Genomic DNA, 25,809 nt, shown 5'->3' on the forward strand with positions numbered 1-25,809 from the left:
GAATTTGTCTGTTTTATCTAGGTTATTCTATTTGTTGACATAAAATTGGTCAGAGTACTCTCTTAATCATTTTAATTTTCGTAAAGTGTTACGGCACTTTAATGTCCCCACTTTAATTTCTGATTTTAATAATTTGAGTATTCTCTGTTTTTTTTATTAGTCCATCTAGCCAGAGGTTTGTGACTCTTTTGGATTGTTTCAAAGAACCAACTTTTGGTTTCATTGATTTTTTTGTTGTTGTTGTCTTTGTGTTCTCTGTTTTATCTTTGCTCTAATCTTTATTATTTCCTTGCTTCTGATGGCTTTGGGTTTAGTTTTTCTCTTTCTAGTTTCTTAAATTGTAAAGTTTAGTTTTTAATTTCAGATCATTCTCGTTTTTTTATGTAAGCATTTATAGCTATAAATTTCTCCCATATACTACTTTTGCTGTATTTCGTAAGTTTTTTGTTGTGTTGTTTTCATTTGTCTCTGGAGTATTTTCTGATTTCCCTTCTGATTTCTTATATGATTCGTTGGTTATTTGTGTGTTGTTTAATTTCCATGTTTTTGTGGATTTTCTCATTGTAGTTATTTTATCGATTTCTTTTCTTTTCTTTTTTTTTTTTTTTTTTTGAGACGGGGTCTCACTCTGTCACCCAGGTTAGAGTGCAGTGGCATGATCTCGGCTCACTGCCAGCTCCACCTCCCAGGTTCACGCCATTCTCCTGCCTCAGCCTCCTGTCTTTTATCGATTTCTGACTTCATCCCATTGTAGTTGGAAAATATACTTTGTATAACTATCTTTTTAAATCTTTTGAGAATTAATCTGTGGCCTGACATATGATCTGTCTTGGAAAATGTCCCATGTGCACTTGAGAATATTATATATGTTATCATGTGTTCTGTATATATCCCTAAGATCTAGTTAGTTTATTGTGTTAAGTCCTCTGTTTCCTTACTGTATTTCCATACTCCATTCTATTAGGTGATAATAGAGAATTAAAGTCTCCAACTATTACTATAGAGCTGTCTATTTCTGCCTCAGTTCTGTCTGTTTTTGCTTCATATATTTTGATGGTCTGTTACTAGGTGTATAAATGTTTGTAATTGCCGTGTCTTCTTACTGTATTGAAACTTTTATTAAGATATAATGTCCTTCTTTGTTTCCTGTAACCTTTATTGATTTAAAGTCTATTTGGTCTGATATTAGTATAGCCACTTCTGCTCTCTTTTGGTTACTATTTCCATCCTTCCACTGTCAATCAGTTTGTGTCTTTGGATCTAAAGTGATTATCTTATGGACAATGCATAGATCTTTTTTTTAATTCATTCTGCCAATCTCTGTCTTTTGATTGGAGAGTTTAATTCACTTACATTGAATGTCATTACTGGGAAGAAGAATTTATTTCTGTTATTTTGCTATTTGTTTTCTATATGTTGTAAAGCTTTTTTTTTTTTTTTTTTGACCCTTATTTCCTGCATTTCTCTTGGCTTTTGTGTTCAGTTCATTTTCTTATAGTGGTATGTTTACATTCTTTCTCAATTCCTTTTGTGTGTATTCTGTTTTCTTTGTAGATACAATAGGCATTACATTTAACATCCTAAACTTATAAAAATTCAGATGTCAGTTTATATCAGCTTAGCTTGAAGAATATACAGTAACTCTGTTCTTTTTTTTTTTTTTTTGAGACGGAGTCTCGCTCTGTCGCCCAGGCTGGAGTGCAGTGGCGCAATCTCTGCTCACTGCAAGCTCTGCCTCCCAGGTTCACGCCATTCTCCTGCCTCAGCCTCTCCGAGTAGCTGGGACTACAGGCACCCGCCACCACGCCCAGCTAATTTTTTTTTGTATTTTTAGTAGAGACGGGGTTTCACCGTGGTCTCGATCTCCTGACCTCGTGATCCTCCTGCCTCGGCCTCCCAAAGTGCTGGGATTACAAGCGTGAGCCACCGCGCCCGGCCTTTTTTTTTTTTTTTTTTTTTTTTTTGAGACAGAGTCTTGCTTTGTCGCCCAGGCTGGAGTGTAGTGGCACCATCTTGGCTCACTGTAACCTCCGTCTGCCGTGTTTAAGTGATTTCCCTGCCTCAGCCTCCAAAGTAGCTGGGATTACAGGTGCCCATCACCATGCCTGGCTAATTTTGGTATTTTTAGTGGAGACCATGTTGACCAAGCTGGTCTCAAACTCCTGACCTCAAATGATCCACCTGCCTCGGCCTCCCAAAGTGCTAGGGTTATAGGTGTGAACCACTGCAGCTGGCCAGCTCTGCTTCTTTAACACCTCTGTCCTCACCCTTTCCAGTTGCTGTCACAGAATTACCTCCTTATTCATTATGTGCCCCAAACCATAAACTAATCACTTTAAATGCATCAATTTTTAATATAGAACAAAATGAGTTTATGAACCAAAGTTTCAATAATACTAGCTTTTAGATTAATAATTTAAAAATATGTATTGGCCTTTTAAATCGTGTAGAAAGCAAAAAGTGCAATTATAAACCATTATTACCGTAATACTGGACTTTATAATTGTGTGTGTATTTACCTTTATTGATATTTTTATTTGTTCACATGACTTCAACTTACTGTTTAAACAGTGTATTTTCATTTCACCCTGTAGGACTTCATTGACCATTTCTTTTTTTTTTTTTTTTTTTTTTTTTTTGAGACGGAGTCTCGCTCTGTCGCCCAGGTTGGAGTGTAGTGGCGCAATCTCGGCTCACTGCAAGCTCCGCCTCCCGGGTTCACGCCATTCTCCTGCCTCAGCCTCTCCGAGTAGCTGGGACTACAGGCGCCCGCCACCACGCCCGGCTAATTTTTTGTATTTTTAGTAGAAACGGGGTTTCACCGTGGTCTCCATCTCCTGACCTCGTGATCCGCCCGCCTCGGCCTCCCAAAGTGCTGGGATTACAAGTGTGAGCCACCGCGCCCGGCCACATTGACCATTTCTTGCAGGTCAGGTCTGCTGGTAACAAGCTCCCTTAATTTTTGTTTATCTGTCAATGTCTTAACTTTCCTGTCAGTTTAGGGAAAAACACAACAACCAAAAAACCCAGTCAAACAATAACAAAGCTTCGTCACTTTCCAAGGCAGTCCTTTCCTCAGATCTACTCCAAATGAACCTTTCAATTCTTTTTTTTTTTTTTTTTTTTTTTTTGAGATGGAGTCTCACTCTGTCTCCCAGGCTGGAGTGCAGTGGTGTGATCTCTGCTCACTGCAAGCTCTGCCTCTCGGGTTCACACCATTCTCCTGCCTCAGCCTCCTGAGTAGCTGGGACTACAGGTGCCTGCCACCACGCCCGGCTAATTTTTTGTATTTTTAGTAGAGACGGGGTTTCACCGTGTTAGCCAGGATGGTCTCGATCTCCTGACCTTGTGATCCGCCCGCCTCAGCCTCCCAAAGTGCTGGGATTACAGGCGTGAGCCACCGCACCCAGCCCCGAGCCTTTTAGTCCTTTCAACCTCAGATGGCATTGTTTCAAGTCCCCAGAGTACCGTACCCCTTGAGTATATCCTATCAATATGCCTTTAAAACAGGGCAACAGGTTTCTGGTTCCACAAGTAAGGAGCTTGGAAATCACCATCCATCTTAACAACAAATAAAATGCTGAAGACACTGAAAAACCAACAGTGCTTCTTGAATCCAAAAGACAGGTGAGGACACCAAACAAACCAGTGACCCCAAACTAGAGAGACAAACAAATAGCCATGGCCGTAAGATCCAGGATTCATAAGCAGAAATTGCCACGAGAACCAGTGTTGAGGTAGGAAAACCTGAGCTGTTAACTGACAAATTGCTGGGGGCTAAGTAGTGGTCAACTCAGACAATTAAAAACTTGCAGGGGACCCAGTTATAGGTGAGCCCCCACACCTTTACAGATTTTATATCCAAGAGCTCAACCAGAGTCTCACAGTAAACATTGGAGAAAAATCTCCTCATGCTTCCAGGAAGATTAAAGGGAAAGGAACATTTTGAAATATGCCACAGCATTTGCTTCTTAACAAGGCCTGCCCTCCAGATTTAACCAGAGCGTAATGGAGCTTGGGGAAGGTTAATACACAACTCCAGCCCACACTAGCCATCCTATGACTGAGAAGCACATTTGAAGTTCACAATATAGAGGCATAGGGATTCACTGAGACCTAATCATAAGACTATAGAACACTGCCCACAAGATTGTAGAACCTAAGACTATAGGAAACATTGCCTCTCTCTACACCTTATATTACTAAAGACCTATTTACAGAAGTTCCTTTTACTCAATGCATCATGTCCCGCTATCAAGGAAAAATTACAAAGCATACTAAAAGGCAGGAAAAAAAATTTTGAAGAGACAGTAAGCATTAGAAGCAAACATGGTAGGAATGCTAAAATTATCAAACCAGCAATTTAAAAGAACTTTGATTAATATGCTAATGTATAAAATAGCATGCATGAATAGAGTGGTGATGTGAAAGATAGAAATCCTAAGGAACAACTGAAAATAAATTCTAGAGATCAAAAACACTTTTAACAGAAATGAAAAGTGCCTTTGATAGACTTATTGCTAGACTGAACAAGGTTGATAAAATATCTCTAAGTTTCAGGATATATCAATAGGTACACCCAAAACTGAAAGCATGTAGAGGGAAGACTGAAAAAATCAGAACAGAATTATCACAGGACCATGGAACCACTAGAGAGGGTGTAAAATATGTGTAATGGGAATACAAGAAGAAGAAAAAACAACAGAAGAAACATTTGAAATAATAGTGAAAATTTTACCCAAATTAATGTCAGACACCAAACCACAGATCCAGAAAGCCCAAAGAACACAAAGCAGACTAAATGTCTTAAAACGTTACATTTAGGAATACATCTTCAAACTGTAGAAAACCAAGCGTAAGAAAAAGCCTGAAAGCCAAGAGAAGAAAAAGCCAAACCACACTTTACCTATATAGGAACAAAGATAAGAATTTTATCTGACTTCTCAGAAACCATGCAAGCAAAAAGAGAGTGGAATAAAATATTTAAAGTGTTGAGAATAAAAAAGAAAGCAAAATTACCAATCTAGAATTCTGTACTTTAGGAAATTATCCTTCAAAAGTGATGGGGTGGCTGGGTGCAGTGGCTCATACGTGTAATCTTGGCACTTTGGGAGGCCAAGGTGGAAGGATTGCTTGAGGCCAGGAGTTTGAGACCGACCAGCCTGGGCAACATAGTGAGACCCCATCTCTACAAGAAAATTAAAAATAATTAGCCATATGTGGTGGCATGTGCCTGTAGTCCCAGCTACTCTGGAGGCTGAAGTGGCAGGATTGCTTGAGCCTGGGAGGTCAAGGCTCCTGTGAGCCATGACCATACCACTTTACTCCAGCCTGGGTGACAGAGCAAGACCCCATCTCTTAATGAAAAAGCACACAAACACAAATGATGGTGAGAGAGAGGATTCTGAAAAGAGAGGAGAGTAACAAGCAAGAGGAATCTCTTTCGTTACCTGAACAACAATCACACTGGCAGAATATGTCTTATATCTGAAGAAACAGGAAAATATATATATAGGCCATTCAAAGAAAACAAAAATAAATCAAAAGAAACTGTCCTTGAAAAAGACCTGATGGCCAATATGGCCGATCCATTCAAAAAAGTTTTTTTTTTTTTTTTTTTTTGAGATGGAGTCTTGCTCTGTCACTCACGCTGCAGTGCAGTCGTGCAGTCTTGGCCCACTGCAACCTCCACCTCCTAGTTCAAGAGAGTGTTGTGCCTCAGCCTCCCGAGTAGCTAGGATTACAGGCGCCTGTCACCACGCCTGGCTAGTTTTTGTGTTTTTAGTAGAGATGGGGTTTTGCCATGTTGGCCAGGCTGGTCTCAAACTCCTGATCTCAGGCGATCCGCCTGCCTTAGCCTCCCAAAGTGCTGATATTACAGGCGTGAGCCACCACTCCTGGCCCAAACAAAGACTTTAAAACAGCTATCCAAAAGATGCTCAAAGAACTAAAGGAAGATGTAGAGAAAGTCACGAAAGTGATGTATGACCGATATGAAAATATCAGTAAAGAGACAGAAAACCTAAAAAGAAACCAAAAAATTTCTAGAGCTGAAAAGTACAATAACTGAAATAAAAAACACTAGAAGGAGTCAAAGGGGGCAGATTTGAGCAGGCAGAAGAATCAGCAAACTTGTATATAGGAAAATGAAGATTACTGAGTCTGAGGAACAAAGAAAACAGATTGAAAAGTGAACAGAGTCTAAGGGGTATGAGTGGGACACATTCAAATAGAACAAAATATGTACTGTGGGAGTAACAGAAGAAGAAGGAGACAGAATATTTGAATGGGTGTAAACTCCCAAATTTTGATGAAAGCCGTGAATATCCAAGAAAGTCAATAAAATCCAACTAAAATGAACTTGAACTCAAGGAAATCTACAATGAGAAATCTTACGGTCACACTTGAAAACTACAAAGAGAGAATTTGAAAGCAGCAAAAGAGAAGTGATTTGTCACACATAAAGAATCTTCAATAGATTATGAATAGATTTCTCATCAAATATTTCAGAGGCCAGGAGACAGTGGGCCAATATATTCAAAGGGCTGATAGAAAAAAATGTCATCTTTGAATCCAGGCACACACACACACACAGACACAGCAAAGCTGTTAAATACACACACACACACACACACACACACACAAACACACACACACACAGTAAAACTGTTAGATCTGGAGGGCTGACCTTAAGAAGCGAATGCTGTGGCATATTTCAAAATGTTCCTTTCCCTTTAACCCTCTTGGAAGTGTGAGGGGATTTTTCCCCAATATTTACTGTGAGACTCTGGTTGAGCTCTTGGATATAAAATCTGTAAAGGTGTGGGGGCTCACCTATAACTGGGTCCCTTTCAAAGTTTTTAACTGTCTGACTTGACCACCACTTAGCCCCCAGCAATTTATCAGTTACAGCTCAGGTTTCCTACCTCAGCGCTGGTTCCTGTGGCAATTTCTGCATGTGAATCTTGGATCTTGTAGACATGGCTCCCTTTATTTGTTTGTCTCTCTAGTTTGGGGTCAGTGGTTTGCTTGGTGTCCTCACCTGTCTTTTGAATCCCAGAAGAATTGTTGGTTTTTCAGTGTCTTCAGCATTTTATTTGTTGTTAGGATGGATGGTGATTTCCAAGCTCCTTATTTGTGGAACCAGAAACCTGTTGCCCTATCTTAAAAGGCATATTGGGGCCAGGCGCGGTGGCTTACACCTGTAATCCCAGCATTTTGGGAGGCCGAGGTGGGCAGATCTCCTGAGGCCAGGAGTTTGAGACCATCCTGGCTAACACGGTGAAACCCCATCTCTGCTAAAAATATAAAAAATTAGCCAGGCTTGGTGGCGTGCACCTGTAGTCCCAGCGAGCCGAGATCGCGCCACTGCACTCCAGCCTGGCTGACAGGGTGAGACTCCGTCTCAAAAAAAAAAAAAAGCATATTGATAGGATATACTCAAGGGCTATGGTACTCAGGGGACTTGAAGCAATGCCGTCTGAGGTTGAAAGAATTGAAAGGTTCATTTGGAGTACATTTGAGGAGAGGACTGCCTCAGAAAGCAATGAAGCTTTGTTATTGTTTGGGGTTTTTGTTGTTGTTTGTGGTTTTTTTTTGTTTGTGTGTGTGTTTTTTTTTTGTATGTGAAAATGGTGGTGAAGATTTGGCTTTTAGAATTTTGGTACTGTGGTCGGGAGAGTGGGAGATTAGATGACATGACAGTTGAGTTATAGAGGAGCCTAAAGATAGGGAAAATATATAGTAGTTGAATCCTAGCTCTGCCGTTTTCTAACTCAGAGATCATGGTGACCACAGGCATGAGTCTTCTGAGTTCCCACCTATAGAATAGAGAGAATTATACCTATCTCATTGGAGTCATTATGGGGGATTAAGGGAATTAACAATATAAATAAGCCTGGTCAAAGTGCTTCCTAAGGGTTAATTGTATTATTGCCTATTGGTATATAGATTCATGCTGTAAATATTTTAAACAGATGGATTGTTTCTGCATACCTGTGTAGTTATGGAAGAGATACAGAATTTGGAGTTGAAATTTGGAAGGAATATGACAGACCTTGACTTATCATGTCTTAATGGCAGGATATTCACTATACTGTGTTAATTTGATCATTACAATTTAATATGTTAAAGGAAAGAGAAGAAAAAGGAAGATGTATAAGTAGAGAAGGCTTTTATTTTTGTTTTTATCATTAATTTTTCATCTCAAAATTTGTTTTGGCTACAAAATATGCAGAAACAAAGTCTTAATTTTTAGAAATGAAAAATATTTTAACATTCCATTAATCTGATGACCTGACTCAAGAGTTTATAGCATGTTTGTTTTGGCTTTGATTCTTGGTTCTGTTTTACTTTATGTAGAGATTCTTTAAAAGAAGGATAAGATTGCAAAGGAGAAGTGCAGGTGCTTCTTTCATAGCCTTTTAAAGTTGATTCATATACAGTAAATAAATTAGTATGGCGGATATGTGCGGACTGTTCCACACATCTTTATGAGTATGTTTTTCTAGACATTTGAAGAAAGTTTTATAATAGTTGGTGCAAATTTGTCCTTTTATGTGAAATACTTTTTCATTTCAAGTTAAAAATGCATTACCACAGATGATCTGCCAGTTTCTACAGATAGAATTCTCACTGTACAAGTAACTTTAGTATGTCACAGTAGGTATTGCACAGTACAGTCACGCACGGCATTATGGTGTTTTGGTAAATGATAGACTGCATATATGTCAGTGGTCCCAAAAGACTATAATGGAGCTGAAAAATTCCTTTTACCTAGTAATGTCAGCTGTCTTAAGGTCATAGCCATCTTAATGCCGTAGTTCCAACACATTACTCATGCAACTCAATAGTGAAGAAAGAAACAAGCCCAACAAACCACCGTGGACATATTTCTGAAAAAGGTGACACCTCCTCAAGAAGTACCTCAGGCAGGTCCTTCAGGAGGGATTCCAGGAGAAGGCATTGTTATCACAGGAAATGCCAGCTCCGTTCATGTTATTTCCCCTGAAAACCTTTTAGTGGGACAAGATGTAGAGGTGGAAGACAGTGGTATTTATGATCCTGACCCTCTGTAGGCCTCTGCTAGTGGGCGTGTGTGTTTTAGTTTTCAATAAGAGAGCTTTAAAAATCTAAAAATAGAAAAAGGACCACAGGTGTGTACCACCATACATGGCTAGTTTTGAAATTTTTTTTTTTTGTAGAAACAAGGTCCCCCAATGTTGCCCAGACTTGTCTAACTCCTGGCCTCAAGCAGTCCTCCTGCTTTGACCTCCTAAATTGCTGGGATTACAGGTGTGAGTAATCCTGCAATCCAACTGTGTAATCCCCCTGCTTACTTCTTATTCCTAAGAAAAATATTAAGTGACATTAAATTTTTTCCTGGTCGCTGTTTTATTTAAAACTATGGAATTTAATATATGAATGCATTCTCATTCACAAAGGTCTAAATTGCTTAGAATTAGGTGGAAGAACGTGTTAAAACCTCCATTTATTATGTTTCTTTCTCCCTATTACCATTTTCAAACATAAAGGTAACCACCCTTTTTGTATCCTTTCACTGCTTGGTGATTTACAGACATTTGGAGACTGTTGCAAAACTAATGTTAAATTATTTTCAGTGGGTATTTATATTTTCTCCTAATCATTTTCATTTTAGGAAAGTTTAAAATTTTTCCCTATCGAGTTATGAAAATTTCCCTTGAAATTAAGAATTATGTATATGATGAATATGTTCACAGTAGAATAATGAGAAAATAAGCCAACATTATACTTTTAAAATTCACCTGTAGTGTTAGAATTCAGAGAGAAGTACTCTTATTAATTTGATATCTAGCTTTCCAACTTGCCCATTTCTAAAGATACATGTAATATATTTAAGTCTTAAAGGATCATTATATACATAGTTTTGTAATTTGTGTTTTTTAATGCAGTAATAAATGGTAGCATACACTCTTTTAGCAGTTATAACATGCCAGGCAGACTTTTAATCCATTTGTATTTAGTAACCTAGGCCTTCACAACAGTCCTTTCAGGTAAGTATTATTACTGTTATGCCCATTGTACAGATGGGAAAATTAAACTCAGGTAGTTAGGATAAATAACCTACCAAAGTTCACATAGCTGCTAAGTGGTTGAAATGAGATTTGAATTTAGGCAGAGGATTCCAGAGTGTATTCTCTTTGACATATGGTCATAAACATCTTTCCATGTCAATAAATATAGACTTCACCTGTACTTTTATTGGCTGTATAGTGTTTCACTTTCATCTCACTCAAACTCTTAGTAATATTCACATCTCTTCATTTCTTGAAAGGATTTTTTCTTTACAGGCTCTTCGTTCTAAGTTTCCTTCATGGTTCATTCTCTACCTGACTTCTAAATTTGTAGTTTCCAATGGCCAGGCTCTTTGTTTCTTTTATTTGCCTTCTTAAGGTAAGCTCAGGCATTCCTGTGACTTTAAATACAGTTTATATAATGGCAAGGCTCAAATTTATAGTTACTGCTCAGAACTTTCTACTTTGCTCCCAAACTCATATCCACAGTGGCTTATTTGACATTTTCGTGAAGATGTGTCATAGATCTCTAAAATGTGTGAAATCAGAATGTTTGATTCCCTTTCTAACTTTGTTCTTCCTCCACAAATCTCTTCCTTCTCTTTCTGATCATAGTAAATGGCTCTTGCATCAACCTAGTTGTTCAAGTCAAAAAATTAGGAGTCATCACTGATTACTCTTTTTTCTGTCAACCCTTATAGTTAATTTTTCAGTAAGTCCTGTTTCTGCTTTCATAATATTTCTCCAGTCCATCCACTTTTACTGTCATCACCTTCATCAGGCCACTCCGTCATTATCCAGTTATGTATGAACACCTGCTTTGCATTCTGTTTTCCACTTCTGCTAACAGTGTTTCACCATTGTTACTATTAATCTTAGGTTGTGAAGTGCTGATGAAGACAGTGTCAGGACTCTGCTTATTACATCTGTAAATTCATACTATCCGAGCTCAGTTAGACTGACATTACTATTTAGCAGACCATCTTCCTCCTGCTTGAAATATCCTTGTGTTCTCATGTATTACTCCTATCCCCATTCCTGGTTTGTGTGTAGTGGAATTAAGAGTGGAGCTTTTTAGCATACATGTTTTGTTTTCATCTTTTTTCTTTATTTCCCCACCTTCTTATATTGAGTTAGATAAAAAATGGGAATTCTACATCTGATCTAATATAAACTGCTGTCAAGGTGACCTTATAAAATATATTTATGTATTATCTCTGCTGTATATTTAATGGATCTTTTTCCAACCAAATGAACTATGAAATCTTCATCCTGGCCTTCCAGGCTGCCTTTTAAGGTGTTGCCAATTAAAAAAAAAAAATCTTTAACCCTTTTCTTCCACTGAGCTATTCATTGTAGCAGGCTGCTCATTTCAGAGCATGCTCTTTGTGTGTGTGTGTGTGCCTTGTGCTATAGTTTATATATGTACTTTGATTTCTTTTTTTTTTTTAATAATGTAAAACTTTGGGTGCAGGAACTGTGTCTTTCAAGTACTTTTGGCATTTACATCAGGGATTCATAGCTGTTCTACATAGTTCATTCGTATCTGGGAAGATTATCTTATTTAGTCAGGAACACAGTTTTGGAGGAATATCTGTAGAGCAGCAGGAAGAAAAGGAGAACCCTTACTGTAGGGATTTGTCAGTTCAACCCAGACATTGGTAACTAATGTGTGTGTGTGCAACCAGATCATATCTGGAGTTAGATTTTTCTTGTCTTTCAGTATCCTGTATAGCACAGAAACTTGAATGTAGAAAGTTTTCATTGAAGAATTGACTGTGATCCTTCCTGATCACTGGGCTTATTGCTTCCTGGGCATCCACTGGCTTTTAATTTAGTTTTAAGCCAAGCTTTTAAAGTAGAACCAACCAGGAGGCAAGGATGTTGGGGACATGATTTTCCAATGCTACTCATGTAAACTCAACTTTTTAATTCCTTTTTTGGAATAAAACAGGCTCTTCACTGTTTACAGTGTTATTTCTAAGTTGCAACAATTATCTCTCTTTCAACATGTTTTTGTAATTCCTGTATTCACCATTCGATCTTGGCTGCCACAAACAGAAAATGTGAGGACATTTTTTTCATGTATCTGTGGTAGAAACAGTAACTGCTCCAGGTCTGTCAAGTAGATTCATTGGATCTTCTTATAAAAATGATGTATTTTTGATAATAAAAATAAATTTGAAAATTTCAAATGAGGTATTTTACTTAGAATGATGTTCAAAAGTTTTTGTCCATAAGTGTTTGAGGAGGTCCATTTTAGGATTTTCCAAGGTTAGTCTGTTTTCACGCTGATAATAAAGACATACCCGAGACTGGGCAATTTACAAAAGAAAGAAATTTATTGGACTTACAGTTCCACGTGGCTGGGGAGGCTTCACCATCATGGCAGAAGGCAAGGAGCAGCAAGTCACATCTTACATGGATGGCAGCAGGCAAAGAAAGCTTGTGCAGGAAAACTCCCCCTTATAATAACCATTAGATCTCATGAGACTTACTACTTACTATCATGAGAACAGCACAGGAAAGACCTGCCCCCATGATTCAGTTACCTCCCACTGGGTCCCTCCCACAACACATGGGAATTCAAGATGAGATTTGTTTGGGGACACAGCCACACCATATCACCAAGTATGTCTCTGTCTACACTTAGGAATGTCTCATCTAAAGTTTTTTTTAAGCTCTACATATTAGCTTCAGAAAGTACAAATAAAAATAAGAATAAAAATTGCCAAAGATTTTATCAGTTATGTTATAACCCCTGTTAACTTTTTGACCATTATTTATTTATTTATTTTTTGTTTTTTTCATATGTATAGCCAGTTAGATGGTGTTTTTACACTCATCCACTTTTAAAATTAAAAACAAGGGATATAGCAATCTTTTCTATATAAAGAGAAACACTGTAACAGGAGCAATGTTTTTATCCTTTAGGTACTCATAGACTAGTGACGGGAAATTCATGTCATACTACATAACAGAATGAGCTAAATTCCATTTGTCTGTGGTGGAGTCAGCTAACATTTTCATTGAGGATATTCTGTGTGCTGAATATTTATAGCCATTATCTCATTTTGTCTATACAGTAACTCTATGATATTATGTAGATGAAGCCACTGAAATTTAGAGATTAGGTAAATTGGCCACATAGTTTATAAACAGCTAGGAGTTTGCCCAGGTCTGTTGACCTTTAAATCCATGCTTGCTGTTTCTTTATTTAAGACGGAGTCTTGCTCTGTCGCCCAGGCTGGAGTGCAATGGTGTGATCTCGGCTCACTGCAACCTCCATCTCCTGGGTTCAAGCAATTCTCCTGCCTCAGCTTCCTGAGTAGCTGGCATTACAGGCACCTGCCACCATGCTCGCCTAATTTTTGTATTTTTAGTAGAGACAGGGTTTCACCATGTTGGTCAGGCTGGTCTCGAACTGCTGACTTCATGATCCGCCCGCCTCAGCCTCCCAAAGTGTTGGGACTACAGGCGTGAGCCACCAACCCCAGCAAATCCATGCTTTTAAACATTACTCCATATGGTGTGATAATGAACAGTCACTATATCTGACTGTTCATCTGTCTGTCCATCTGTATTGAATAAAGGGGAAGGAGTTGGAGAATAAAGGGAAATCTACAGAGATGCTGAGGAAAATAATAATAAAATAACTTGGAAAGAGACACGCTCAAAGGATAATCAGTGGAAACCAGCTTTGCTAAAGTAATAGCACTTTATTGTGGTACTTGTAACATGACTGCTAATGAATTATGAAGGTATGGTATAGATATTTGGCATAAATAAGCTTATTGCCTCTTAATGTTTGCTCTGCAGATTAAGTTATGTCAAAGACCACAAGCTGATGGTTCCTAGCTCTTGATTTATGAGCCAGGAACTGTCCTGTCAAAGCAGTTTAAGTGAAATTCAGGCCCTATGAGCTAGAACACATAGCCAAAATATTCTTAAGTTTTGTAGATATCCTACAGATACATGATTTTGTTGAATTAGTCAGTTTAGCATTGTGCCAACCACTACGCAGTCTCACAAATGGAAGTATATGTTATCTTCCTAAAGGAGCTTATGAAGTAGACATGTTCACAAGTAATAGATTATTTTAAGTGCTATGGAAACACATAGAGGGGAGCAGTTTTACATGAAGAATTACCAAAAGTGAAGTCAGTCAGCATTTTTCTCATATTCAAAAGCCATCTTATGCCTATCTTGTGTGATTTTATTTTATATAAATGAATATCTTTTTCCTTCTAGGTATATTTGTTTTTCTGTTTAGTTATCTCATATGTAAATATTGCTAGTTTAAATATTTAACTTTTCTACCAGCTGACATATATTTTAGCTTCTGTTGATATCTTTATAGCAGAAGTTTAAAAACCGTTCTTGTCATGTTCTGAGTCAAGCATAGGTAATAATACTGTATAAATTAAAATTGGCTCTTAATGTTGTATGGATTGCTTTCTCTAATGAAGTTAAGCAGCATTCAAAATTTGATTTGTTCTTAAAGTGAAGATTTGAAGAGTGGTGTAAATATATATAGAAGAAGGAGGCTGGGCACGGTGGCTCACGCCTGTAATCCCAGCACTTTGGGAGGCCGAGGCGGGCGGATCACGAGGTCAGGAGATCGAGACCACGGTGAAACCCCGTCTGTACTAAAAATACAAAAAATTAGCTGGGAGTGGTGGCGGGTGCCTGTAGTCCCAGCTACTCGGAGAGGCTGAGGCAGGAGAATGGCGTGAACCTGGGAGGCGGAGCTTGCAATGAGCCGAGATTGCGCCACTGCACTCCAGCCTGGGCGACAGAGCGAGACTCCGTCTCAAAAAAAAAAAAAAAAAAAAAAAAAGAATAAGGACTATGTTAGCAACTCTTTTTTTTTTTTTTTTTTTTTTTTTTTTTTTTTTTTTTTTTTTTTTTTTTTTTTTTTTTTTGAGACAGAGTCTCGCTCTGTCACCCAGGCTGGAGGGCAATGGTGTGATCTTGGCTCACTGCAACCTCTACCTCGCAGGTTCAAGCAATTCTCCTGCCTCAGCCTCCTGAGTAGCTGGAATCACAGGCACTCGCCACCACACCCAGCTAATTTTTGTGTTTTTAGTAGAGATGGGGTTTCACCATGTTGGCCAGGCTGGTCTGGAACTCCTGACCTCAGATGATGCACCTGCCTTAGCCTCCCAAAGTGCTGGGATTACAGGCGTGAGCCACCACACCCGGCCTAAGCAACTTCTTTTTAACACTGTTGACATATTTTAAACTATATTTAACAACATTGCTGGAATGACTATTTGAGATAACCTGCTAATTGAACACAAATCAGTTGAAAATCTGGTCTATGTGTTGTAAGAGGGTTTTCTAGTTTCAAGTGTAGGATAATTCATTCCTTAAATTCCAACTCCCCACCTATGTTTTCATATTCCTTTCCTGTGCATTTATTTTCAGTATTCTATAAATTTTACAACACTATACAAATCAAAGGAATTGTTACTCCAGCTTGGTCATTTAATATAGAAGATGGATGTAAGCCATGATTCTTGTCATTACTTACTTGGCTCTTTGCATTTAGGATTCTTGTATATATAGTTACTGTATATCAATCCTTCAAATTTCAAAAAAAATTTTTTATAAGAAAAGTATATTTTAAAGATAAAATTAATCCAAAAGTAGTGCCAAATAGGACTGCTTATTAATATAGATTCAGGTATCACTAAGGATAATTACTAATTAATACTTTTACACAATTTAAAAATATATAAACACCGTTAGCTACATAAACTTATTTAGACCTAGCAACAACCTTATGATGGGTATTATGATACTAGCTTTATAGATTGCAAAACTGAGTCTCAGAGAGGTCAAATGACCTGCCCGAGGAGAAAGAGTTAAGTGGCAGAGCAGGACCTGGAACCCATATTTGTATGATTTTGAATCCAGAAGTATTTTAATTACTTACACTTAATCAGTAGCTTCCAGAGTGCTTATGAATATTTTATTTTGGCTTAAACATTTGTCTTGCAATTCCATTTACAGTATATGATATGCAAACACTGATTTGTATAGTTAATGCAAAGATAACTTCAGTCTGGTCTTTACCCTAATGATCACCAACTAGGGAAAAGTCATCCATTTAAATGAGGCTCTAGAGCAGCTTTTCCCAAAGTGTGAGGTATGCTAGTATAGGTATCAAAGGAATATTTATTATTTTAATGTAATTCCCAGCCTAAAAGGCCATCAGCCCTCAGACCAACCAACAACAGGTTTATTCTAGATCTTATGTAGTGAAGCCTAAATCTCCCTTAAAAGCTCAAACTTTCTTCTCGCCTGTCCTCACTTCTCTTGAAGCTCTTTGTTTACCTCCTTCCCCTCTGGGCACATGCAGCCTCCTCATAATTTCCTCCAGTCTGTCACCCTTGCCTTTCCTATATTTGACTCTTCATATTTCTTCAGTAATCCAGCTCTTCCTCCTCAGCTCCAACTCTCTCCCTTTTCAGTTTTCTTTTTTTTTAATCCCTTTCCAAGATCCACACATCAAACACGAGTGTCCTCTTTACCCCTTGGGTTCTTCATAACACTGTCACGTATACCTTAGCCCTAGACTTATCCTACCTCTCATCCTATCACAGCTCCTTCTCCACTCAACTGCATTCACAACCCACCCTAACTCCTTAACCTGTGACTAACAGAAATAACCTGCTCAATAAAATCTGTGGTATGAAGTGTCTTTCTCAGCAAACCAAGGTCTAACTGGTTCCAGGATTGGGAGGTCTTGTTTTTTTCCCCTTGGCTGTCTCGTAACTGAACTCCATAGGCTCTCTCCACACTTTTAAATGTTTTCTACACTTTTGGGCTTATTCACTGTTGCTAAGCTTCCATTCTCCAGTTTTGGTGATTCAGAATGTTCTGGGGTTTAGGAATAATATGGGGAACATTTTAAAAACAAATTAAGAGCAGTTGACAAAGCCTCCTGCCTTGAAGGGAAATTTTGGCTTACAAAGGACCACTGTTAAATCAGATTGGACAGGAGGTGATATCAAAGAAATACGCAGGTAGTAAGGGTATGAGATAAAACTTCTAATGCGTGAAGTTTGGGAAATACTGCTCTAGAGTATTTGGAATTCAAATTTATTCATTCAGTTAGTCACTTATTCACTCATGCATTCACCATGTCATCATTATATTAAGCATCTACTCTGTACCAAGCATTGGGCTAGCTATGCAGTAGTGTGACAAAAATTCACAGTTTCAGCCCTCATGGAGTTTCCTGTGTAAGGGAAGGGAGATTCCATGTGCTTTCATGAAAAGCAGAGTTTTCGTTTCTTAAAAAAAAAAAAAAGTGCTTCCTTAAACAGATTTTAAAAATATAACTGAAGTGACAAAAATACACTTTCTGTAAATAAATAACATCTAGTAGATGTGTTACCACTCAGAATTTCTTTTATGATAAATAAATGTACCAAACCTGGTTGTCAGAAATCACTGTGGGCCAGGTTAGAAAAACAAACACTTTTCACTTGAAAATACAGCACTCCATTATTCAGTATTATAAAATGAAGAAAAATCACTATTACTGCTCTAGTTAGTAAATGAAAGTGTATTTGCTTATTACAAATGTTGGTTTGATTTCTAATCTCCTGAAGTACCTATCTCCTGAGATGCTGGCTGAGCTTTAAGGACAGCTTGCGACACTGGATCTTCCCGTGGGCCGCCATCTCTAATGATTCGAGTCACCAGTTCCAGATTCACATTTCCGTATCTGCGGAGGTGATTCTGGTATTCCTGGAATGATCCAAGAATATCCTTTAAGGGCTCTTCATAAAACTCACCTCTTCCAAAGAACAGCAGCAACTCGAAGAAACTCACAGCAAGGCTACTCAAAACATGTACGTGCTCACATTCATCTGGGAATGATGCACTGGCTGTTGTAAAACAACAAAGTACAGTCTGAAGAACCTGAAGCTGTGGCAAAGGGACCTGCCATCTTCCAGCGTAATCTTCAACCACCTGACAGAAGCGTCGGCAATAACCCCGACAGCTGATCGCGACGCTGCTGCTGCAGCTGCCAGCACCGCCTCTGCCGTCGCCCACACCTCTAAGCCCCACAGGGCCCAGCCCGGACTCCACAGTGGCCACAAGCTCTTCTCTGAGGCATTCGGCCTTTTGATCGCTGTCTTCCTCCGCCATGAGGCTCTCACCGCCCAGCCCATACCAGCCCCTGCTCCTCTGCTGCTGTAGCTGCCTAGGCTAACCTCCCAAATTTCAAAATATTTTAAAATGAGAAGTGATGTAATCTATTAATATAATCTTTGTAATTATAATTTGTTTAGGCAGTTTTCATTTTGGGCTATATTTTCTTTATATCCATACTGATGATTTGTTTGCTTGTTCTATCAAATACTGAGAGTCCCTAGCCTCCTATCCCTGCATTAAAAATTTTGGTCGGGGTGACCTTGGAGGTAATTCAACCTCCGAACAACCTAAACTAAGACCATGGGGTATTATTATTTCCAACTGAAGGTATAGATTTGTCTGTTTCTTTCTTAGTTCTGTTTTTATGTTATTAATTTTCAGGCTTATTTATTGAAGATGCATACGTAATTAGAATGGTTATGCCTCCGTAATGAATTACCCCTTTTACCTGAATTACCTTCTTTATCTCTTAATACTCTTTGCCTTGAAGTCTGCTATATTATTTATATGCCAACTTTCTTACCCTTGCAGTTTGCATGGTATATCTTTCTCCATTTGTTTTCAACTCATTTGACCTCATAATTAAACTATATAACTTATGTATATATTTATATATAATATGTATATTAGATATATGTATTAGTCCGTTCTCACATTGCTGTAAAGAACTACCTGAGAGACTGGATAATTCATAAAAGAGGTTTAATTGACTCATAGTTCTGCAGGCTGTACAGGAAGTGTGGCTGGGCAGGCCTCAGGAAATTAACAATCATGGCAGAAGGTGAAAGGGAAGCAAGCAAGTCTTACGTGGCCAGAGAAGGAAGAAGAGAACAAAGAGGGAGAATGTGACACACTTTTAACAACCAGATCTCATGAAAACTCACTATCAGGAGAACAACAAGGAGGAAGTCCCTCCCCATGATCCAGTCACCTCCCACTAGGCTCTTCCTCCAACACTGGGGATTACAATTTGACCTGAAATTTGAGTGGAGGCACAAATCCAAACCATATCAATATATAATTATTATATATAAGTATGTGAACTATAATTGCTTTTTAATCAGTTTTTATAATTTATGTTTATTAATTGGAGTATTTAATCCATTTATAATTACACATATTTTAGACTGTTTAAAATGGTATTGGAATCCCCTGAGTCTTTTCATTTTCATTTATTCATTTTGTCTTTTTCAGATTGATTTGTGTTCAAGTTCACTGACTTCCATATAGTTTCCTTTTTTTTTTTTTTTGAGATGGAGTCATACTCTCTCATCCAGACTGGAGTGCGTGGAGTGCAGTGGCACCATCTCGGCTCATTGCAACCCCTGCCTCCCAGGTTTAAGCAATTCCCCTGCCTCAGGCTCCCGAGTAGCTGAGATTACAGGCGCACGCCACCATGCCTGGCTAATTTTTGTATTTTTAGTAGAGAGGGGTTTCACCATGTTGGCCAGGCTGGTCTCAAACTCCTGACCTCAAGTGATCCGCCCACCTCAGCCTCCCAAAGTGCTGGGATCACAGGTGTGAGCCACTGCACCCGGCCTAGTTTCCATTTTTCTGTTGATATTTACTTCTATTCACTCATTAAGACTATATTTTATTTCTTTAATATATTTTCCCTTAGTTCTTTGAACATATTTGTAAGAGCTATTTTTAAGTATTTGTCAGTTGAATCTAACATCTTTTGGAGCCATTTTCTATTGACTGCTTTTTTCTTGATGATGAGTCGCATTTTCCTTTTTGCCTATCTAGTAATTTTTAAATTATATACTGTACCTTGTGGATGTATGGTGGAGACTCTGGGGTTTTGTTATTTTTCTTTGAATACTATTGATTTTCATTCTGATAGGCTGTCCAGTTACTTGCTGTTCATCCTTAACTCTTGCAGGCTGTCTTACACTTTGTAAATGTAGGTGTGTGGAAAGATGAAGATGTTTCCCAAGTTTTTTTTTTTTTTGGGGGGACAGAGTCTCGCTCTTTCCCCCAGGCTGGAGTGCAGTGGCGCAATCTCCGCTCATTGCAAGCTCCTCCTCCCGGATTCATGCCATTCTCCTGCCTCAGCCTCCCAAGTAGGTGCCTGCCACCCCACCACCATGCCTTGCTAATTTTTTGTATTTTTAGTAGAGACGGGGTTTCACCATGTTAGCCAGGATGGTCTCAATCTCCTGACCTCATGATCCGCCCGCCTCGGCCTCCCAAAGTGCAGGGATTACAGGCGTGAGCCACTGCACGCGGCCCCCAAGTTCTTTTACATTTGTAGGATGCAACCTCCAAACTGTGTTTCCCTTTGGATCTTTTAGGGTTTAATATTAGGCTTTGTTAGATTTGTGCTAGAGTAGGTCTTACTTTAGAGCCTGATTCTTTTTCATAAGATGCGTCAGCTGAACGTCCAAGAAATTAGCAAGATTTCTCTACCTTTTTTTTTTTTTTTTTTTTTTTAAGAGACAGGGTCTCACTGTGTTGCCCAGGCTGTCTCAAACTCTTGGGCTCAAGCAGTCCTCCTGCCTCAGCTTCCCAAAGTACTGGGATTACAGGCGTGAGCCACCACACCTGCCCTTGTCTACTTTTGCTTGTCTGGAAATCCTGTGTTCTTCCAATGCCACTTAACCTCTAGTGTTTATGTTTTACCATAACCCCAAAGCAGTTGGTCTCTAATAAACCTGGACTGCTTTCTCTCTGGATAGCCCAGCCTTTAGCCAAGTACACGCATGTGACTTCTAGGGATCTCCCTCTCCTTACTTTCCAGTTTCCTGCCCAGAATAATTTAGCTTCTTCATTTGTCTTAAACTCTGATCTCTGCCTCCTCAACTCAGCAGAAACGTGAAATTACATGCTGCACACTGGTTGCAATATTGACTTTTATCAGAGTTTCTGGGCAATTATGGGGTTGACTTGGTGAGTTTCTCTTCTCTCGGGAATTACAGTCTTGTGTTTATTTTACAAAACCTGAATACAGTTGCCTTGTGTGTTTTGTCATTTTTGATGGTTGTTTACAATGGGAGGGCTAGCTGGTACCAATTACTTCGTCATGGCCAGAAGTGCAGGATTCTGAGTAATAAGTATACAAATGTATTGTGTCATCCTCGGACTTATATTTTCCATTAGTGATTTGTTCAAACCCACTCCCCTAATAAAATTTTGTACCTGGCTTTTATTGGAGGGGGAACAAAACTTTTCCTATTAAAGAGGCATAGCATTTTATGATTTTCTGAAATTTTATTGCATTTTATAGAGTATCTGGTAAGTGTCATGGTTCTTCCCTGTCTCCTCTGGGGAAGACACCAGCATATCTGGTTTACCTTATTTTCATCAATATAAGTATTAACTGTACATGTGGATAGTATTTGACAAAAGATAACTGGAAATATTACCTGCTGAATCTTTTTTAAAACTGGAAATTGATGGTGTGGCCACTTGTAAAATACATTTTTGCAGATATTAATTGAGTCATTAAATATTTAGTGAGTGCCTGTTTTATTGCCATTGCTGGCATTGTACTTGGCACTAGGGATATAATGGAGAACAAAATAGGCGTACATAATCCCCATCCTTGTTGAATTTACATTCCATTATGGGAGACAGGCAATAAATACAAAGAAACAACATCAAAAATTACAAATTATGGTATCTACTAGGAAGAAAACAAATAGGGTTCTATGGTTGAGAACAGTGAGTTCCTAGTTTAGTTAGGATGGTCAGAGAAGACCTCTTTGAGGAGTTTTATATTTAAACTGAATGGATAAGGAGGTAGTGTCCTTATGGGAGAAGTTGAATTAGGTACTATGATGGGTTTTTAAATACCTTTCCAGTACCCATAAAGATCCTGAGGAAAGTTTCGTTATATTAGAGGAACTGAGAGAAGATAAGTATATCTGAAGTATGAACAACAGGAAGAAAATGACAAGATTTAAGTTGGGAAGGTGGACATAGGCTAAATCATTTAGGACCCTGTAGACAATGGTCAGGTGCTTGATTTCTTCTTATCTTCTTTCTTCCATCCCTGAATAGGGTAACCATATAATTTGTTGTACAAAAACTGGCATACTCTGAGTAAAAAGGAGCACCAACTGGATGGAATACTGGGTTGACAGATGTAATCTAGCCCTGTTTGGGAAAATCATCCTAATTGTGTACATAACATATGTAGAAATAGTATAGATTCTGCCTGCAGATTACCTTTAAATATTATTATTATTATACTTTAAGTTCTGGGATACATGTGCAGAACATGCAGGTTTGTTACATAGGTATACATGTGCCATGGTGGTTTGCTGCACCCATTAACCTGTCATCTACATTTCTCCTAAAGCTATCCCTCCTCTAGCCCCTCGTCCCCTGACAGACACTGGTGTGTGATGTTTCCCTCCCTGTGTCCACGTGTTCTCATTGTTGAACTCCCACTTATGAGTGGGAACCTGTGGTGTTTGGTTTTCTGTTCCTGTGTTAATTTGCTGAGAATGATGGTTTCCAGCTTCATCCATGTCCCTGCAAAGGACATGAACTCATCCTTTTTTATGGCTGCATAGTATTCCATGGTGTATATGTGCCATTTTGTTTATCTAGTCTATCATTGGTGGGCATTTGGGTTGGTTCCAAGTCTTTGCTGTTGTGAACAGTGCTGCAATAAACATACGTGTGCATGTGTCTTTATAGTAGAATGATTTATAATCCTTTGGGTATATACCCAGTAATGGGATTGCTGGGTCAAATGGTATTTCTGGTTCTAGATCTTTTTTTTTTTCCACCCAGGCTGGAGTGCAATGGCGCGATCTTGGCTCACTGCAGCCTCAGCCACCCGGGTTCAAGCCATTCTCCTGCCCCAGTCTCCCAGTACCTGGGATTACAGGTGTGCACCACCATGCCAAGCTAATTTTTGTATTTTTAGTAGAAACGGGGTTTCACCATGTTGGCCAGGCTGGTCTCGAACGCCTGACTTCAGGTGATCCGCCCACCTCAGCCTCCCAACGTGCTGGGTTTACAGGCATGAGCCACCGCGCCTGGCCTCTGGTTCTATATCCTTGAGCAATTGCCACACTGTCTTCCACAGTGGTTTAACTAATTTACGCTCCCACCAACAGCATAAAGGTGTTCTGTTTCTCCACATCCTCTCCAGCATCTATTGTTTCCTGACTTTTTAATGATTGCCATTCTAACTGGCATGAGGTGGTATCTCATGCTGGTTTTGATTTGCATTTCTCTAATGACCAGTGATGATGAACTTTTTTTCATGTTTGTTGGCAGGAAAAAGGTCTTCTTTTGAGAGGTGTCTGTTCACATCCTTTGCCCACTTTATGATGGAGTTGTTTGTTTTTTTCTTGTAAATTTGTTTAAGTTCCTTGTAGATTCTGGTTATTAGCCCTTTGTCAGCTGGATAGATTGCAAAAATTTTCTCCCATTCTGTAGGTTGCCTGTTCACTCTAATGATAGTTTCTTTTGTTGTGCAGAAGCTCTTCAGTTTAATTAGATCCTATTTATCAGTCTTGGCTTTGTTGCCGTTCCTTTTGGTGTTTTAGTCATGAAGTCTTTGCCCATGCTTGTGTCCTGAATGGTATTGCCTAGGTTTTCTTCTAGGGTTTTTATGGTTTTAGGTCTTACATTTAAGTCCCTAATCCATCTTGAGTTAATTCTACTTACTATGTATGTAGCCCTTGGGCAGTTTGATGTCTCTGTGCCTCAGATTTCCCATTTGTAGTATGGGGAAATAATACCTCACTGGGAATGAAGATTAAGTAAGATAATATATGTATCAAAACACACGGTGCCTGGCACATGCCAAGTACTTAGTAAATCTGTTCTTTCAGCAGATATTTATTGAAAGGTTATTATGTGCCAGACATTATAATAGGCAGTGGGGATTAAACATTGAACCAAACACAGAAATCCTTGCCTTCATTGGGTTTATATTCCGGTGCTGAGAAATAGGTGATAAATAAGTTAAAAATGGGATGTAAGATGGTAATAAGTACGATGAAGCAAAAACATGACACAGAGAATGGAATATGGAATATGCTGGCAGCAGAAGGGGACGGTGAGCTAATATGGAATATGCTGGCAGCAGAAGGGGATAGTGAGCTGAAAGTTTAAGTAGATCGATCAGAGTAGACCTCATTGAGAAGGTATGATTTGAACAGGGATTTGAGGAAGTGAAGGATTGAGCCAGCTACAGGAGGTGATTCCAGGCAGAGGGAACATGCAGAGATGATATGGGAGGCTGTTAGGGGGTTTTAAGCAGAGGAATGACAGGAAATGGTTTATATTCTAGAAGGATGACTAGGCTGTGGATAAGAAGAGAGTGACAGCAGGGAAACAAGTTGGAAATTGAAATAAAATATGTTGAACCAGGGTGGTATCAGTGGAGGTAGTTAGCAGTGGTTGGATTCTGAAACTTCTTGAAGGTAGAACTGACAGGATTTGCTGATAAATTTGATAAGCTGTTTGAGAGAAAAAGAGGTGCCAAAGGTTTTTTAGCTAGAGCAACTAGAAGGATGAAGCTACCATTTACTGAAACGGGGAGTAACTATGGGAGGAATAAATTCAGGGGTGAAGATTAGGAGTTTCAGTTTTAGGCATCCTATTAGACATCCAAGTATTAGTGTTAGCAGTTGTTACTTATCTAATAAATGCTAACTGTTATAATTATTCATTAAATATTATTGGCTCTCTGGTGGACAGTTTGCTATGTTCTTGGAATTAAAAGGTGGTCAAAAATAGACAATCTTCTTGCCTTTATGGATTTTGCATTCTAATTGGAAACATAGAAATTGGTCAAATGACCTCATCGTTGGTAGTATTTTTTTCCTAAAAAACAAACAAACAAACAAATAAACCTTTAATTAGGACACCTAAAGAGAAATAAGAGTGACTTAACAAAATCATATGTATCCCTTGATATCTAAATTTATTAGGTTCTTACGGGCAGATAGTGAGGGATGTGTATACATTGATGTTTCAGACTACTTACATAAATGGTTTTTTTAGTAGACATATATTTTAAGTTTCTTATTTAACAATACCTCATTCTTAAAGTTGGTTAGCCTAATTAATATGAGAGAATGAAGCTTCACGAATTTACCTTCATTTAGTTGAAATGAGAGAGTTGTATATTGAATTTAGTGTTTAAAAGTATTATATATTTCATGAAATACTTAGGTTGTTAGAAATGTTCTCCTTTGTTTCTTTCATTAAAAATGTTTTGCTTTTACTTTTTATTAGCTAAGGACCATTTTTTTGTAACCGAAGTCTTTAATAATAGCATTATAGTATCATCTGTTTACCTTTCTCTCATAACATGAAAGTATTAATTTTTGTGTTTTAAAAAATCAACAGGTTCGTCATAAGGCATCGCAGAAAGTTTATGCTATGAAGCTTCTTAGTAAGTTTGAAATGATAAAAAGATCAGATTCTGCCTTTTTTTGGGAAGAAAGAGATATTATGGCCTTTGCCAATAGCCCCTGGGTGGTTCAGGTAAGCATACTAACTTTTATAAGTTTATTTCCTTTTTTTATGAGTGCTTTATTATTCATGAGTTGATTTTTGTGTGCCAAGTCTTATGCTTCATTTACACGGTAACAGTGCAGTCATT

General features: G+C 38.5%; 1 protein-coding gene across 1 annotated transcript in view; it reads left to right on the forward strand.

Annotated features, from left to right (window-relative positions):
• ROCK2 (Rho associated coiled-coil containing protein kinase 2) overlaps nucleotides 1-25,809 on the forward strand; it is a 168,001-nt gene that overhangs the window by 70,603 nt on the left and 71,589 nt on the right. Inside the window, exon 4 of the mRNA XM_055253796.2 lies at nucleotides 25,554-25,691. Within this exon, the coding sequence (XP_055109771.1) occupies nucleotides 25,554-25,691 (138 nt within the window). The remainder of the gene's footprint in view (nucleotides 1-25,553; nucleotides 25,692-25,809) is intronic.

Source organism: Symphalangus syndactylus, chromosome 18 (assembly GCF_028878055.3).
Source record: "Symphalangus syndactylus isolate Jambi chromosome 18, NHGRI_mSymSyn1-v2.1_pri, whole genome shotgun sequence".
Lineage (NCBI taxonomy): Eukaryota > Metazoa > Chordata > Mammalia > Primates > Hylobatidae > Symphalangus > Symphalangus syndactylus.